Raw genomic sequence first — 16,938 nt, 5'->3', positions numbered from 1 at the left:
AGAAGGAAAACTATTTTCCAACACAAACATCTTCACAGTTATGCAAAACTTTTGTCCAAGAATTCTGGAGACACAAAGAGTCACAATAATAATAATAAAAACAAATAAAGGAGAAGCATGAATTGAGTCAAATAGGGAAAATCTTATCTTTAATAAAAACATCTGCATGTCTCTGTACAATAAAATATAATTGAAAAAAAGTGTTAATTTGTAAAAACTCGTTTAAGGAAGAAGATGATTTTTCTCTGCAGCAAATCCTAAAAACGTGGACTGATCAAAAACACGCCGGCTGAGAACAGATTTTTCAACAATCAGCCGGTTCCTTTAAAAATGTCCACAAACCTTTGTAAAATTTCCACTAATGTAAAAAATAAAACGAAAAAAAAACACAGTTTCACAATTTCATTAGTTTCCATTAAATAAAAAACACAATTAAAATCACATGTGAATAAGTTTGTTCATTCGTTAAGCCGTTAAAAACAAGCCGCGTCATCCTCATCCTGTCGTCTTCTTCGTTGGTTTCGTCCGGTTGTCGGTCATGTGACTGGCGTGATGCGAAAAAGCTTTTCCATTGCAGTTTTATGAAATGAACCCATTTTGATACGACCAAACGACCTCATCGGCAAAACCTTTTACTGAAAAACAAATGTTTTTTCAAAATTGCTGTGTTTCCATTAAGCAAATTTATTATTGAAATGTCAAATTGCGCAGTTATATAATCAATGTAAACGCAGCTACAGTGATTGATTAGTTCCTGTCTTATTTAGGTTTTTGATCCTGTTTGCAGAATTTATCCAAATCGCTGAATCATGGCTGATTTCAACAAACCATCATTTTAGAAAGTATTCACACCCCTCTCTCCCTAAATGACAATTTTCTTCCTCAGCAGAAACATTCTTAGCAAACCAAGAATGTTCATAATAAAGATAAATATTTAAAACCTATTTTGTTCAATCTTGCTGAGGAAACTCCTGGTTCAGTTCGTGACTTTAGCTGTTGGCATACTGTACATCGTACTGGAAATATTTTCTTCCTGTTGATTTCTTTAAACCTACAGTTAACTGAGTGACTCTGTTCCTGCAAACCTCTTAGGATAAATGTAGGACAGTATTATTGTGGATTAATTTTCTGTTTGAGACTGTTTACTTGCAGTACACATTCTTTTTATTAAACTATTTTATCCTTTCACAGTTTTTCTAATTTCCAGGATTAGCATTTTTGTGGCACCGGTGCTTTGAAACCAAAACTCCAATTTTGTTCTGCATCTAATTGTACAATCAGTGACAGAAAACTCATCCTTTCATGCTCACATCAAAATTTAATTACAAACTATTCATATGTGACCTGAATAATAAAACTTGAGCGCTGTCACTGATGGAGGATAAAAACAGAGGATAATTAAGTTTTTTTGTCATCTCTATATAATAAATTCAGCTTTGTTTATTAATTTACATTTTCATAGATAAAGTAAAACTTCAGGTTTCTAATTTTTTTAACAGCTAAAATCTGCTTCCCTGCAGCAAATAGATTTTTCCAACACTAATCCTTTTGTAATTAGCATCTGAAAAGCAGCAGCTGATGAATTTGTCCCCCTCTATCTTTGCACAGCTTCTGCCATATTTACAGTCCAATCTGACTGGGTTTAAGCAGCTGGAGATTCTCAACTTCAGGAATGGGAGTGTTGTGGTAAACAGCAGGATGAAACTGGACAAGCCGGTGCCGAACAACGTCACAGAAGCCGTGCGCTGTGTGCTGGAGGACTTGTGCAGCGCCGCGTCTAATCGGCTTGACATCGAGATTGACAGTCGCTCTCTGGAGGTTGAACCAGGTGAGAAGTTCTTGCTGAAGTCTTGGCTTGTATTCTGTTATTTCTTCACTTGTTTTGGTGCTTGAGAAAGAATGTCCGCATTTACGTTTCAATTTTCAGGGTGAAATTAGCAAAAGTGGTCACAGGAAGCTTTAAGTTTCTGTCTGCCATAAACTGTTTAATCACACAAACTCAACTCTGTAGTTTGTTGCTTTTGTCTCAGTGATGTACAGAGATTATTTTACTTATAATGAGACATTTTCCCACGTTTTACATGAAATAATCTGAATAGTTGTCTTAAAACTCCTATATCTGGCTGAAAAGTTACTTGTGTCCAGAAATAATTGGTCAAATTTTGCGTTTTTACAGTGTTGGAAAACGTTTATGTTGATCTGGACTTTCCAGTGTCAAAAGTGACAGTTTAGCAGATAAATAAAGCTTTCATATTAAAATAAAAATGATTAAAGCACTGCAAAAAATCTGTAAAAATATAGAGAACAAGATTTTCCCACGTTATAAGTGAAATAATCTGCCAATGGAATAAGTATTTTTTAAAATTAATATTAAGGAATTATTGACTCTAAAACTCTTATATGTTGCTGAAGTTACTTTTGAGTGAATTTGTCTTTAATCAAGTGTAATGCGTTACTTGCACTATAAGTTAGACAACATACTTGGTAATATTTTGTATTTTTTCAGTGTTTGGCATCTTTAAAACGCATCAGACTGAAAAGTATCAATGATTTTGTTTCTCATCTGTTTGTGAATTTCTTTATTTTGAGATCGTTGAGCCTACTTTGTGTTGCAAGACGGGTTCTGTTCAGCAGAATCTCGACTCTATAGAGGTTAACTTTCCAACAAAAAGTAGTTGACTTCAGGTTCTTCCTGTTTTACCTTTTCTTGTGTGATGGTTTGTATTCTCATTGAAATGCTGCTTTATGAGATGAATCAGAACGCTGTGTAAGCTCTCCTCTTCATTAATGCTAACCGGCGCCTCTCTGCTCCTGCTTTCATCTCCCTCCTCTGCCCCGCTGGCCGCAGCTGACCAAGCAGATCCGTGTAAGTTCCTGGCCTGCAACGAGTTTTCTCGCTGCGTGGTGAACAGCTGGAGCGGCGAGGCCGAGTGCCTGTGCGACCCCGGCTACAGCGCGGTGGACGGCCGGCCCTGCCAGGACGCCTGCTCCCTGCAGCCGGACTACTGCCTGAACGGAGGCGTGTGTGAGATAATCCCCGGCCACGGAGTCACCTGCAGGTACGCACAAACCAGGGGTGTTCAAAGAGCGGCCCGCGGGCCATTTGTGGCCCCCAGCTGCAATTCAAGAACGATGCAAGTTTGTCCCTGTTCATCACAGCGGGAAATGCAAACTGGGTAAATTACCAACATTATTTAAATTCTTTTTGGGTTCGGTAAAATATTTTTGAATTAACTTTGATTTGAATAGAAAAAGTTAAGTTTTTATAACCAAGCTTTTAGAACAATGTTTATGTAAAGACTTTTCTGCGCATAACTCAACTGTTATTAAACTTGCATAAATATAACAAGTGTTTTGAAAGAAAGTGACTCAAATCTTTTTCTTGTAACAGAATAAATTTGTTTATTAAAGCCCCCCCAAAGTTAGAAAACTTTAATTGGTTTATTTTATTTTAATCTTTCTTTTTATTTTACTGTCATGCAAGTAAATTGGGCTTTTCAGTTTTGGTCCAAAAACTTTGGACTGACATAAACTGACTGAGGAACATTATGTTTAATTTTCAGACGCTACATAATATATTATTTCTATCTGTACTGTAAAGCCATTTTAGGGTCGTTGTATAAATGTATAAAAAAGTAAATTTCCACCAAAGATTTTGATATCAATCTCAGAAATTTCTGAGTTTCGAACATCCAAAACTTTTGACTTTTAAACTCTGAAATTTCCAATAGGAATTTTAAATATAACAGTTTATTTGAATGGGTGTCCATATCTGACATGCCAGTGTTATAAACATGAAGGAGTCGTCATGAACGTTTGCCTGTTCTCATGAAGTGTCATTTGGTAAATGATGACATTTTTAATGCATTAAAAGTCCGTTAAGAATGTCATCTTTGCATTAAAATGTTACCAAAATGAATAATAACGCACAGAATTATACTGAACAGATCTACCTTTACCTGATGTACAAAATGTTTCAGTATTCCTATTTATTTATTGTACATTGCATTAAAACTTTTGGAAATACACCATATAAATGCTCGATTGCAGGCCTAAATTGAAATGCATGTCGTCTGTGTCTACTCTGCGCTCTGGGGGATTTATTCATGAACATTTGCTTTCAGACCTGGAAGTGCTAAATTGTTTTTGAATCACTCCTGCAGAGAAAGAAACGGTAAACTATTAATTTCCTTTTCTTCAGGAAAGTGTCTGGGATTTCATTCTGTTCTCCTTTGTTTCAGATGCCCTGCAGGTAAATACTGGCGCTACCACGGCGCGCGCTGCAGCGAGCTGGTGTCGGTGCCTCTGGACCCGGCTCTGATTACTACCTGCCTGCTGGGGAGCCTCTGCCTGGTTTGCGCCGTTATCGGCATTTTAATATTCATCAACAAGAAGTGCATAAGGACCAGGAAGGCCGTGGCTCTGGTGTAAGTCAGAACCCTGCTTTGCATTCGCTTTGCATAACCCATCCTTGTCGTTCTCAGGGTGTCGGCCGGCGCCGCTGCTGTAAATGCGTTTGTGTGCGTTTGCATCGCAGGCACACCCATGCACCGTATGCCTTTGAGAACACTTTGAGGGAGAACCCGGTTTTTGAGAATGATGACGGTGTCTTAACTCATGTTTCCACTCTGCCGTGTGCCTCAAGCTCTGCCTCTTCGCAGTCTGAGCAGGAACATTTTGCCTCGGTTGAAAATATACGCCTGAGTATCGAGGTACAGCGAGAGGATCGGCATTAAAACCTAACCCGACTAAACACTAACCTCAAATCTACAGAGCAGGAAAACCGCCTCAGGTTGGCTCGGTTTGCTGCTCTGAGCCTCTCGTCCACACACCTTTAACTCTGCTTTGTAGGTTTCACCTTTGACCTCAGAGGCATTTGCTGTTGAACAGGGGTGTCCAAAGTGCAGCCAGACAGTCAAATTTGTCCCATAAGTTCAGCTGGTTAATGCAGACGGAGAGACTTTTCTTAATTTTTTTTTACAATTAGGACAAAACTATGACTCACAAATTAAATTTTCTCACAACATAAAATATTTGGGTCGTACTAAAAATGTACAATTACTTTTCTGTAGCTCAGAAAATGAACCCGAGTGGGAAAAAGCAGGCAAAGGTTTTTGGTTAGCAGTAGATTTAATACCATTAAAGGGTTTTAATCCATAGATTATAATAAGGTGCAATAGAAGAAAAAAATGTGGAGATCATGGAGTAAATCAATGTGATGAAGTTTTTTAATCTAACGTTAGAATTAATGTTGGAATATATACAGTAGATGTATAAAGATAAATTACCAATCATAAAACTCATTGACCTTTGTGTACAAGAATATTTTAATAGGATGATTTTAGTTGACGTTCATTTTAAGTAATTAAAAAGCTGAAATTATATTTTATAAGTTTACATTAAAATATTTTAATAATTATCCAGCCAGAGCACCTGGTGCTAAATAATTTAATGAAGCTTCGAGGAGTTTTAATAATCAAGGTGCTTGAATTGTTACATCCCTTCAAAGTATTAATCTTTTAATAACCAAACTTTCTGCTTTCTCTTTATTTTCATGTTAGATAGGAACACCGACCAAAGCTTTTAATTACATTATTAAACTTTTCAAATAAAAAGTCAATGACATTATGTTTTCAGAAGAAGAGATGAAATCTGTTTCAGTTTTCTTCAATTGAGCCCAAAATACATTTTTTCATGTGAAACCCTTTGAAGTTTTGGAGCTACAAACATTTTTTTATTTTCTTTGTTTAATCAAAATACTTTCATGTTTGAAATATTGTTAAGCAGAAAAAAAATCTCAGTAAAAGTTTTTGGAAAATGTTTTTGTATTTTTGAGTTGATGATTTTGGCTGTTAGGAAACGTTTGGACACCCCGACTGTAGAGCGTAGATTTATTTTCACTGCAAAAACACAAAATCTTCCCAAATGTTTTTGGTTTATTTTCTAGTGCAAATACCTTAATACACTTTAAATAAGACAAAACTAACATATAAGTAACTTTTATAATATAGATGCTTGTTTTAAATCTTTAATATTGATGAATTTCATCACTATTTAGGGTAGATTTGTGTAAAATCTTTGCTTTAATCATCTTTATTTAGAAGGAAAAACGTTAAAATGTGTCTCTTCTCTGCAGATCCCCAGACAACTCTACACAACAAGATCAGAAACGTTAGTGTCAGACATGGTGGGTTTCCATCACAGTTTGCCACACAGTGAGGTAAGACTGGCATAAACTGCTTTGAGCAACTTTGTTCTAAATGTGTCTGCAAATCTGGAAGTTATTTTTTATTAAAGTTCCTTGTGAGACGTTTTTCAACTTGAGACATTGACTGAGATTCCATTACAAAACATCAGTTTTCCACTAATATCCAAAAAACACAATTTCTCAATTGTGGTGTTTTGATTAAACACAAAAATAGAAAAATGGACGGATGGTTGGCGTTAGGGTTGGATGGAGGGCCGGAGTTGAACTTTGACCTGTAGCTGTAACTGCAGGTAAAGTTGTTTCTCCAGAGTATTGTCACGTTGACTGAATACATTTAATATTTATCCTGTTATAAATGTTTTATTTAGAAACAAGTAATGTAGCTTTTTTTCTTTTGCTCCACAATTATGTATTTACTCTGTTGGTTCAAAAATGTTTTGTAATTTGCTGTTACTCAAATGAATGTGATGCAATAATATAAAATTTGCACCGTTTTTAGTTTTCACTGTAGTTGAAAATCATTTTGCTAAAGTATAAATAACTTGATGAAATATTTTCCAGCTCTTTGACGCCTGCAAAGGTAAAAGTCCATCAAAACTATCAGTGATGATTTTACTCACCTACCAGAATCACTGCAGCGTTTTTGTGATCAAAGTTTTCCCTTAAAGCTGCAGTAACCTTTTTTAAAATATTTTGTTTTCGTCCCCAAGTCGTGACGGTTTGGCATGAGGTAGATAATCTGCGAAAAAATTGAGTTCCTCTGCCAACTCCTAGTGTTAACTAGAGACAACCAATCAGAGCCAGGAGGCGGGGTTTAGCACTGTCAATCACTTCAATCATCATTGCTGCAACTAGCATAGTCTGTCATAAATGCTAAGGCTAGTTAGCATTGCTACCAACAATGGCGGATAAACAGTTTTACTTTAATGATAAGTTGTTTTCCCCCCATTAGCACATTTACCAGCAAGTACAAGAGGTTGTTTGACGGCGCTAAGACCCGCCTCCTGGCTCTGATTGGTTGTGTTTGGTCGGGAATTATGCATTTCTTCAGATAGGAATAGCAGCTCAGGATGGAGGTGGAGGAGATCGATCTTTTCACAGAATGTCAGACTGACACAATATGGTGACAGATTTAACAAATAGGTAAAAAGCTGATTTTGAAAAAAAAAAAGTTACCTACTGCAGTTTTAACAACACAAAAATAATCCTAACAACTGTTGCACAATGGGAAACATTCTCCAAATGAAGAGCTTGTGATTTCAAGCTTTTGTAATTTCTGTGTGAAAATCACCGTCTCCCATATGAATGATAATTACGAAGCGTCTCTCCACCGGGGACAAACTGACTCTTTGCATCTCGTTTCCTCCAGACGTGGCGACTGTCCAGTGAGTACGGGAGGTGCTGCCTGCTCCGGGCGCCAGACAGCGACTGTTTCGAAGTCACAGTTCTCTGATGACACCTGATCCGGAGCGAAGCAGGAAAAAACGCTGCAGTTTCACGTTCATAGTGTTAGACAGAGAGCTCTGCAGATGAGGCTGCGCTCGAGGGGAAACTAATATTTATTACACGTTGTAAATGGTAGGAACATTTCCTGTACACGCTTGGCAAAGGTTGGTCTTTCCTCACAATGAGGTATTTATTATTTACAGAAAGATGCACATGGTTGTATCTCACTGTATGTGTAGATAAAGTAATATATTTTGTTTTTGACGTGTTTTGTGTCCCAAAAAGAGAATGTACTGCATAAGCTACTGACTTGGCTGCTTCAGTCACTCCCATTCACAAACTTATCAATAACCGTTTGATCTGGACATATTTTTATACATTTTTCATGTAAAGCAAATAAAATAAAGGTTTTTAGAAGAACAAGCTGCGTGTTTTCTGTCAGTTTAAACTGTATTCAGATGCAACTGCACACATTTTTGGAGAATCAAATTAAATGGAAAAAATGGTGGAAATGATTTATTATAATACCGAACTTATAAGCAGAACACTTAATATGATTAAAGTGTTTAATAGAAGAAAAAATGTGGAGCTCTTGGAGTAAATACTATTTTTAAAATCTAGTGTTAGAATTAATATTGGAAGAAATTAAATTAAACTTTATAAGTTTACTAGACATTAAAATATTTAGTTCATTTTTCATTTTGATTACAATTTTTTCTAAATTTATTGTCTGACAAATAATTTCAAAAATGTTCAAAAAGGGGATTAGCCATAAAAGATCACAGCTCAAGACGATGGCTGTTCATCCTGCTCTATTCAAGCATATTAATGGAAAGTTAAGTGGAAGAAAAAAATGTGTGAAGCAACCCTTTCAAATAAAAAAAATATTTACACAACTTAATTTTGAAATGAAATGAAATATTAAAATTGATTTAGTTACATTTTGTTAGATGCTTGTGTGAAAATCTGATATACTTCATAAGTATAAAACCTCTAATAGCTTTTATGTAACACAGAACAACACATTAACCCACTAATTTAAAAATATTAATTATAAACTACTGCTGTAATTTCAAAACCAAAATTCTTGATAGAACTAAAAGACAAATCAACTGGGAATTTTTCAGAAATGTTTATTTCTACAGTTTTTCCATAGAGAAAGCCGTCATGCTTCAAAATCTGAGTTTTCATTACTCAGATTTTGGTATTAAGTGGGATTTTTGTTTTTCAGGTAAATGAAGACTTGATTGTTTAACCATTGAGAAAAAACCCATAACACAAACACCAACATTATTAGCTGTAAAACAATCCTGTATGCACAAAACTGCAAACATGAAAACATTTCCCTCTTCCATATCAAATGAGTAACAATAAAAAAACTCCAGCTACAGAATATGTGCAGCCAGGAAAAACAAACTATTGTTTACAGGCATCACATTGTTGCAACATTACATGATATCTCCCATAACTGAAAACATAAAACATTAAAATGATCAAATTCAGTCGGTATGAGTTTGTTTGAAGAATAAAAATTGAATTCTGACTTTGCTAAAAACTTATGAAACCATATATTTCGGTGTAAATGGTGACTGTCCTCGTTTATAGTCCCAAAAACCATAAAGTATGAATTTTATGGCATCATAAGACAGTTAAAGCTCTAATTTGGTGTCACTGTTTGGGTTTTAAGTTTACAGCTACAGAGGATGAACCAATTAAGACGTATGTGGTGCAATTTTAAGGCCTCAGTGGGATTTTGAATTTCTGCATAGATTTCGGAAAAACAACCAGTTTGCTAACGCTACTAAATTAAAGTGTTGCACTGCAAATGAATAAAAAATAGAAAATTATATCAGTATAAGAATTGACATCAAGTGAGCATTTAGAGATGAACAGGGAGCATCTTTGCATGTTATTTCCTTAATTTCCCACAAAGCACAGAGACAGTGAACTGCTCACGCAGAAGCATGGTTTCACTTGAGGAGACTCTGCAGCATGGCGGTGGCGTACGTTGGCCGGGCCTGCTTGTTCTCTATCGCCTTCTTCAGGTACTGGATCCCGTCGCAGCGCTCCCAGATCTCCTCAAACTGCCTGGGCAAGATCTCAGCGCCCCGCTTCCTGGTCAAACCCGTCTCCTCCAGACTCAGCTCACACATCTCCATGTCGTCTTTACCTTCATGGTGGAGGAGGATGAGAAAGCAGAGAGATTTACGCCCAGCGCTAAATATTAAGAAGAAAAACTTGATAAATGAGAACATGATTGAATTACTAAATATAAGCCTCCCAGTTAAAAGTGATTTATTATAAGTCCTTGGACACATTAGGAGAAATTATGGGCTACAAAACATCCTACTTTACATTTTTTGCACAAAATTATTCTTGGATCTCATTATCTACCGATTTTCAGCTGTTTTAGGGTTTCTGTCACTTTAAATCCAAATAAGCTGCTGCTGGCCACGCCCCCAACTCAACGTTTACTCTCGCACATGAAAAATGGCTGTAAACAGATGTGTAATTACAACCATACATCTTTGAAAAGCAGAAGTGGGACCTCCTGCACAACCAACAGGAACACAGCAAATGGTTTCTGGAATGGTTTACAAGACACTTATCTTTTCCAACAGCCATTGTACAGTGCATACAGAACCTCCTGAGGTTCAGCAGAACCTACATCCGTGCTGCGCTGCATTGATGCAGTAATTCATGCAAAAGGAGCCCCAACCAAGTGTAAGCTCAAATTTCTGGACAGTTTATTATTCTGATGTAATATTAAAATTTTTTTGCTACAATATTCTATCAACTCTATATCAAATGATTTTTAAATTAAATTTTTAGAGTTTAATATGTTTTGTAATTATATTTTAATTCATTAGTTTCATGAAACTTATTGGAGATTTGTAGTTAGGGAAGAGATAAACTGACAGGGATACAAATAAAGACCTAAAATAAATACTTTTTTTGCATATTTTATCAATCCAATAAGAAAACTACAAACATCTTTTCTACTGATTTTTTGAAGACTTTGATTTTCTTTCATATAATTTTTCAGCATCAGTGACCAAACATGATGAAATTTCCTTTGTGTGTTTGACATGATTTTCCTAAAAAAATACCTTTTGAGGAAACAAAGAGCGAGTTGATGACTCACCTGCGACCAACACAATGGGCTGTTTGTCTGGATGCAGCTCCATCTGTCTGGCTATCCACGGCCCATCGAAGTGGGCGTACCACCAGCCCTTCTTTTTGTTCTGCGGGTCCTTGTACTGGTCAGCGGGTCGGATGAAAGGAATCCGAAAGTATCGCTGCTGGCGGTTCATGGCGACTTCCTGGTGCTGGGCCGGTGTTGGAGGAGCCGGGTTCTGCTCAGCTGCAATTCAATTATTTCAACAACAAAAGTAAAATCCAGAGGAAAAGCAAGCTGTCTGGTCTGATATGAATCAAAGAATAATATTTAAAAGTTCTTTAAAAAGAGGAGAGTTTGTACAGTTTGATTTGGTACTTTAAAGTATTTCGGTGCTGCTGTTTTTTTCCCAACAAATGTTTATTAAGCATAAAAAGGGAGATTTATACTTTATGTCACAAATGTTCAAAAATGTAGCCTGAAAAAGTTTTTTCTTGACTGATAAAACAGGTTGTTTCCTACTTTGACAATAAAAGCACAGCTTCGGCTTTTAAAAAAAATTACTATTCACTCCAAATGGAAGGATGCTATTCATCCAAATATTCAGCTATCTTTAGCTTTTCAATAAGGTTTACTCTAAAAGTAGAAAAACTAACATTATCTGAAATATGAGAGGGATTTTTGGATCATATTTATTCATTTTAAAGGAATCACTTTGATAACATTTTCAATACTGCAACTACATTTTTTGAAGGAAAAAGATTCTCTGTAGTAAAGATAAAACATAATTAATTTCAATATAACAAATTTTTTATCTCCTTAAATCCACAAAGTTAATATTTAAACAGACGGTGTTGGCTTACGTTGTCTGGGAGGTTTACTAACATTTATAGTCGCTCTCAAACATTAGCATCATAGCACTAGCTTGCAGCGTTAGCACAACTAGCATGTGACATCTGTTTTTTTTCTGTCCATCATATTGAAAGAACCTACAAACCAATGCTATGGTGTTAGCCTCGTCAGCTAAAGGTGGTCCCATATATTTATTCTGGCTAGACTCGCCATGTTAGAGAGTAAATCCTTCAGCAGCAACTGAGCAGAGATTTGCTGCAGGAAAATTCCTTTTTAAAACATCAGCCTGGGCAGCTATAACCTATATCACAATATTGACAAGCTTTAGAGTAAACTGTGGTGTCATCTGCATACAGATGCACTTCAACTGTGGGAATATTGTTCCCAATGTTTTTAATAACTTTAACTTAAATAAGGTTTAAAACTGAGAATCACCTGTATTAGAGCCAACAGAGGAAAGCAGAGTGTCATCTGCATAACGGTGCAGTTTAGCAGTATTGATGTTCTTTATGGTTTTATTAAAGCCAAATTAAACATAAAATATGGGTTTAATCTGTCCATTGAGGGAATCCTTTAAAAATATTCAACCTACAGCACCTAGGTCTCTATCTGTAAAGATGAACTAGATGTGAAAATAAAAAAGCAAGAAAAAAAATTATGAGAGCTCCTCAGGTTTATGAGCTGTTTACTATAACTGGATTATTTTTCCTGCAGTCAGAGCAACAGGGTGACAGGAACAATAATGTTGTTTACCAACCATAGTCAGTGATAGATTTAGGAGCCCTCATGTCGCTCCCGTCATCATTTTGTTTCTTGTTCTTGGACTTCCAGGCGTGATAAACCTTCAGACGACGGTGGAATTCCTCTCTGCAGGCTGCCAGCAGCTCGATGTCTTTCAAAACAAAGAAAAGTTTGTTAAAACTCACACAAATTGTTACATTTAAAAGGATAGGCTGGGATATATTGTCATACACTCTAGAAAACATTTTAAAACTTCAAGATCTTCAGGTTAATCTTCTACCTCCATGCATTTCTAAAGTGATCAATTTAAAAATTAAATCAAAATACAACAGAAGAAATTCTTCCAGATTTGGACTCTTGCTGATCATTAGATTAGTTTGCAGATTTAAATAAGTTTCCAACTGGTTTCTCTGCTGGTTTGTTTCACAGCAACAAAATTCCCAAAATATGCCGAGATAAGTTACACCTGCCAAATGAATCTAAGTGTAAAATATTCACAATTCTTTAGCATGGTTTATCATATTACAAACACAACCCTGATTGGACTTTTATTGTCATTTTAAAAATATGGCTTCCATGAAGAAAGACATTGTTGAAAGAAAATTCATAAAACATTTACTAAAAAAACAACATTTTTAACCTACATGGGAAACGATGTGGGGGAAACCCTAACACAATTAATGAAACATGGTGGTGGCAGCGTCATGCTGTGGGATTCCCCCCTTTCAATACAGAACGGGAAGAAAACAAACTTATTTACTTGCACTAAAATGTTTAATTTAGGAATTGATGTTGTATACAAATGTATTTTAAATTAAAAAATACTTTATTGATCCAAAAGAGAAACAAAATGTTGTATTAACTCATATTATTTCAAATTCTTCTGATTTATTGTAGATTTACTTGTTAATGTCGCTGACGTCACTCATAAAATCATTTACAAATAATATTGTCATCATAGATGAATTCATTAACATTAAAGACATACCTTCAAACGTTCACAGCTAAATTTATTGTGAAAAGTGGCTCTACAAAGTTTGGACTCAAAAACACAAATTAATATTCTTCATATCTTTACATGTTTAAAAAATACACTTTACATTGAATTGGTTAAAAATTTAAATTAAATTATATTAAAGTTTGTGAAAAGTTTTTGCTGATATGAATACTTTTGTAGGGTAATGACAGGAATTTCACTTAAATTCTCTGGACAAATTATCAATGCATTGAAATGAATTAATAAATAACATAATGATGAGAATCTGCTACATTTCTAATGAGGTCCTGGTGAAACATCATCGACACGGTTGTGATAATTATCCAGATGTCCTTGGAAAGCCAAGCCTGATGAAAGTATAGCATGAAGAGACGCATCAATGAAAATGAGAAAAAGGTCGTCAGCTTTTCATGTTGCCTCAGACTGAAAAGGAAAAATTAACAATCCTCTTACTGAGGTAACAATTTCCTCTCCTCATCACAAAGACACACAAATGAGCAGCAGATGCAAGAAAATCCTCAACTTTGCTCTTTTGATGTCTTTTTAGGCAAGACATGTTGTTCACAGCTGGAGTCGAAGACGCTCAACAGACACTTTGGCAACTAAAAAAAAAACCCATCAAACAGATGTAGAAAGATAGCGCCGAATGAATTTGGTTATCATTAAGTGCCAAATATGAGCTGGTGCTGAATTATTTAACATGAAGGAGGGAAAATATCAATTTCATGAACAGCTCTCACACCTAAATCTGCTCGTAATGGAGGATTGAGAGCTGAACAGGATTCTCACCACAGGAAGTGTTGATGACGTCTCTCAGCTCAGCATACTTCCACTTGCTGAGATCGTACTTTTTCACGCCGGCAGCAGCTTTGGTCGCCTGCACCTGAGCCCCCCTGTGGTTAGGAACAGACAAAGGTGTGTGAGAAAGGTGGAACAGATGCAGACAGGTAAGTTGGGAAAGATGAGATTAGTAGAGAAAAAGCAAATGTTTTGCATTACACTAAGGTGATTGATTAAAAAGAAATATTCAGTGTGGTTAAAGTAATACATAATAGTTATATATCAAATATGACTAAAAATAAATTTGACTTCTAAATTGGGTCTCTGTCTCTTTAAAAAAAAAAAACTTCTGCTCTTTCTGAAACTCCGCCTTCAGGAAGTCATCACAACATGGCTCCTTTATTAACACTTTAACTTCGTGTTAATCAGCGTTTCACTGAGGAGTGGCTCCTATACTGAGCCCAGCAGAGGAAATGTTCCACCAAGTGTTAATTGCTAATTGCTGCTGGCTAGTCTGAAGGAGCAGAGTGGCTGTTCTGTGAGGTAGAAGCTCAGTAACTTGAAAACTGCAGCTCAGAAGAGGCGCTGCGTCTCCAAGGCGGGGCTAGGCCCACCCAGGCGTTCTGCCAGCTGACTGGTTGCCATGGAGATTAAAGGATTTCTCAAACATGCATGGAAGAATCAAAGCAACACACCAGGTTTGTTTTTGATGAGGGAATAATATTATAACATGAGGTAAAGCTCAAAAAAGTCGATTTTACTCAAAACTGCCCCTTTAAGACACATGCTGGCGTTTGAACAATCCATTCTGTTCTTACTTTAAAAAAAAAAACATTTCAGCAGTTTTTTTCCTGGACTGATGGATCGTACAATAAATAGTCGATGTTTTTCAGTGCTCAGTAAACATCCAACTCAGTTGCACATCCTTTTGATCGCAGAATTTTAAATATATTACTATTATTGTTAATCTTATTTTTTTATATATGTTTTTTTAACACTAAAGTTTTTTGTTTTTGTGTGAGCCTTTACACCCTGACGCTCCTGTTAGAGGTGAATTTCCCCTTTGTGGGACAGTAAAGCGAGGGAAAAGACGCAGTGCTTTTATATAAATCAGATTAATAGCACCAGATGTAATTTCAGCAATTTAACAGATTGCTCTGTTCTGATCTCATGTCTGCAGCCCTCCTGCTGAGTGGAACCAGCTAATTCCATAATAGGAATGAAGGGATTTGCCTCTGCTAATTACAGTCAGCATAGTGTCTCTGGCTGCTGATCTATGAATCATTGGATTATCTCTTAGAAATCTTATTGACTGGAAAGATGAAACGGATTCAGGATCATTGTCATTCCTGGCTGCGACTTGTGCCTGAGTGGAATGGTTGTAAATCTGAAAAGGAGACTTGATTTTTTCACAGGGAGAAGTGGAAGTGGAGCAACGGCTCCTGGCAGCAGGTTAAAGGGAAAACTCCTGGCTGAAGAGAACGAGAGGAAGAGAGATCTTCTCCGAGAGACATCTGAATGTTTCTGCTGCACAAATATTTGATTTGACAAACAAAAATATTATAACTAGAAAGTCCTAAAAAGCCTGAAGACATACTTTTACCACCAGTTCAATCAGACAAACAATGTGATCATAAATAATATTCTGATTTCACTTTCATTAAAATTAAAAATAAATGTACCAGTCCTATGCTAGATAATTATAAATGACAAAAAATCTGCATAAAATCATCAGTAATGTGGATTATTAATTTTAATAGTTTGATTGAACAATTAAAAAGGAGTCATTTTATTGTTCCATCATATTCAGATTAGTTTAAATAAATTTAATAATAAATATACAAGCCTTATGATAAATAATTGTGAATAACAAAACAATCTGCATTAAATCATCAATAATGTTGATTATTAACCTCAATAATTTGATTGAATAATTATAGAGGAGTAATTTTACTGGTGGATTATAATCTGGTATTTATTTCAGGCAGCTGAGAGATGTGGTGCGACAGCAGGGATTAAGAGAGTCTAGGATTAAGTGAGCGACTACGACTGGCGTTAGTTTCACCTGCTCAGGTATCTTACATGAGTCTGGCTGAGGATGAAGAGACAGGAAGACCTGAAAAGTATTCATCGCTGGAGAAAACACAGCAACAGGAAGAGGTCAGTAACTTTTGCTCGCTCAGGTCGGCCTGGGCGAGCGTCGTGCATGCGGCGTCGTGCATGCGGCGTCGTGCATGCGGCGCCGTGCGTCGGCTGCGTCTACCTGCGCAGGGCCGCGTCGCCCTGGCCGTCCTCGCTGATGAGCTCGGCCTCGCTCTGAGCGATCCTCATGGCCAACTCGCGGTCGCGTCTCTCCTGCTCCACCATGGCGGCGCGCTGGACCTGCTCCTCGCGCTCCAGAGCCAACTGCGCGTCCAGTTCTGTCTGCAAACAAACACCACAAAACACACCTCCATCAGGGAGGTCCAAAGTGTGGCCCAGGGGCTGCTTGAGGCCCGCTAGGTGATTTTCTTAGGCCACTCAGTCATAATACAAGAATGGTGCGAATTTGAGATTCATTTTGAGATTTTTATGAGGGGTGCACCAATTTTCTTAATTTTTAGAGATTGGCGATCGGCCGATCGTGAAGCCGATCTTATCTACCTCAACAAAAGTCTAAAAAGCGATTTAACATAGAAAATGTGGAAAAACCTGGTTTATATTTTGGATCAACAATGATTTAGAGAAGCAGCATTCAGCTTCTATGCACCTAAAATCTGGAACAAACTTCCAGAAAACTGTGAAATAGTTGAAACA

The 16,938-nt window shown here is 36.6% G+C and overlaps 2 protein-coding genes across 5 annotated transcripts in view; one reads left to right on the top strand and one right to left on the bottom strand.

Annotated features, from left to right (window-relative positions):
• Positions 1-8,077, top strand: part of impg1b (interphotoreceptor matrix proteoglycan 1b) — a 36,857-nt gene extending 28,780 nt beyond the window's left edge. The window contains exons 13-19 of one of the 4 annotated variants that reach the window (XM_032546345.1): positions 1,609-1,828; positions 2,849-3,059; positions 4,242-4,427; positions 4,538-4,712; positions 6,137-6,220; positions 6,770-6,788; positions 7,578-8,077. In XM_032546345.1, the coding sequence (XP_032402236.1) occupies positions 1,609-1,828; positions 2,849-3,059; positions 4,242-4,427; positions 4,538-4,712; positions 6,137-6,220; positions 6,770-6,788; positions 7,578-7,597 (915 nt within the window). In that variant the 3' untranslated portion in view covers positions 7,598-8,077. The remainder of the gene's footprint in view (positions 1-1,608; positions 1,829-2,848; positions 3,060-4,241; positions 4,428-4,537; positions 4,713-6,136; positions 6,221-6,769; positions 6,789-7,577) is intronic. The other 3 variants (XR_004336693.1, XM_032546344.1, XM_032546346.1) reach the window with 3 other exon arrangements.
• A 690-nt stretch (positions 8,078-8,767) lies between these two features.
• Positions 8,768-16,938, bottom strand: part of myo6b (myosin VIb) — a 42,458-nt gene continuing 34,287 nt past the window's right edge. Inside the window, 6 exon segments of the mRNA XM_032548121.1 lie at positions 8,768-9,824; positions 10,800-11,018; positions 12,382-12,516; positions 14,152-14,255; positions 16,225-16,275; positions 16,406-16,566. Coding sequence (XP_032404012.1) covers positions 9,625-9,824; positions 10,800-11,018; positions 12,382-12,516; positions 14,152-14,255; positions 16,225-16,275; positions 16,406-16,566 — 870 coding nt within the window. The 3' untranslated portion in view covers positions 8,768-9,624.

The sequence above is a fragment of the Xiphophorus hellerii genome, chromosome 19 (assembly GCF_003331165.1).
Source record: "Xiphophorus hellerii strain 12219 chromosome 19, Xiphophorus_hellerii-4.1, whole genome shotgun sequence".
Lineage (NCBI taxonomy): Eukaryota > Metazoa > Chordata > Actinopteri > Cyprinodontiformes > Poeciliidae > Xiphophorus > Xiphophorus hellerii.
This window is presented reverse-complemented; position numbering and strand designations above follow the sequence as displayed.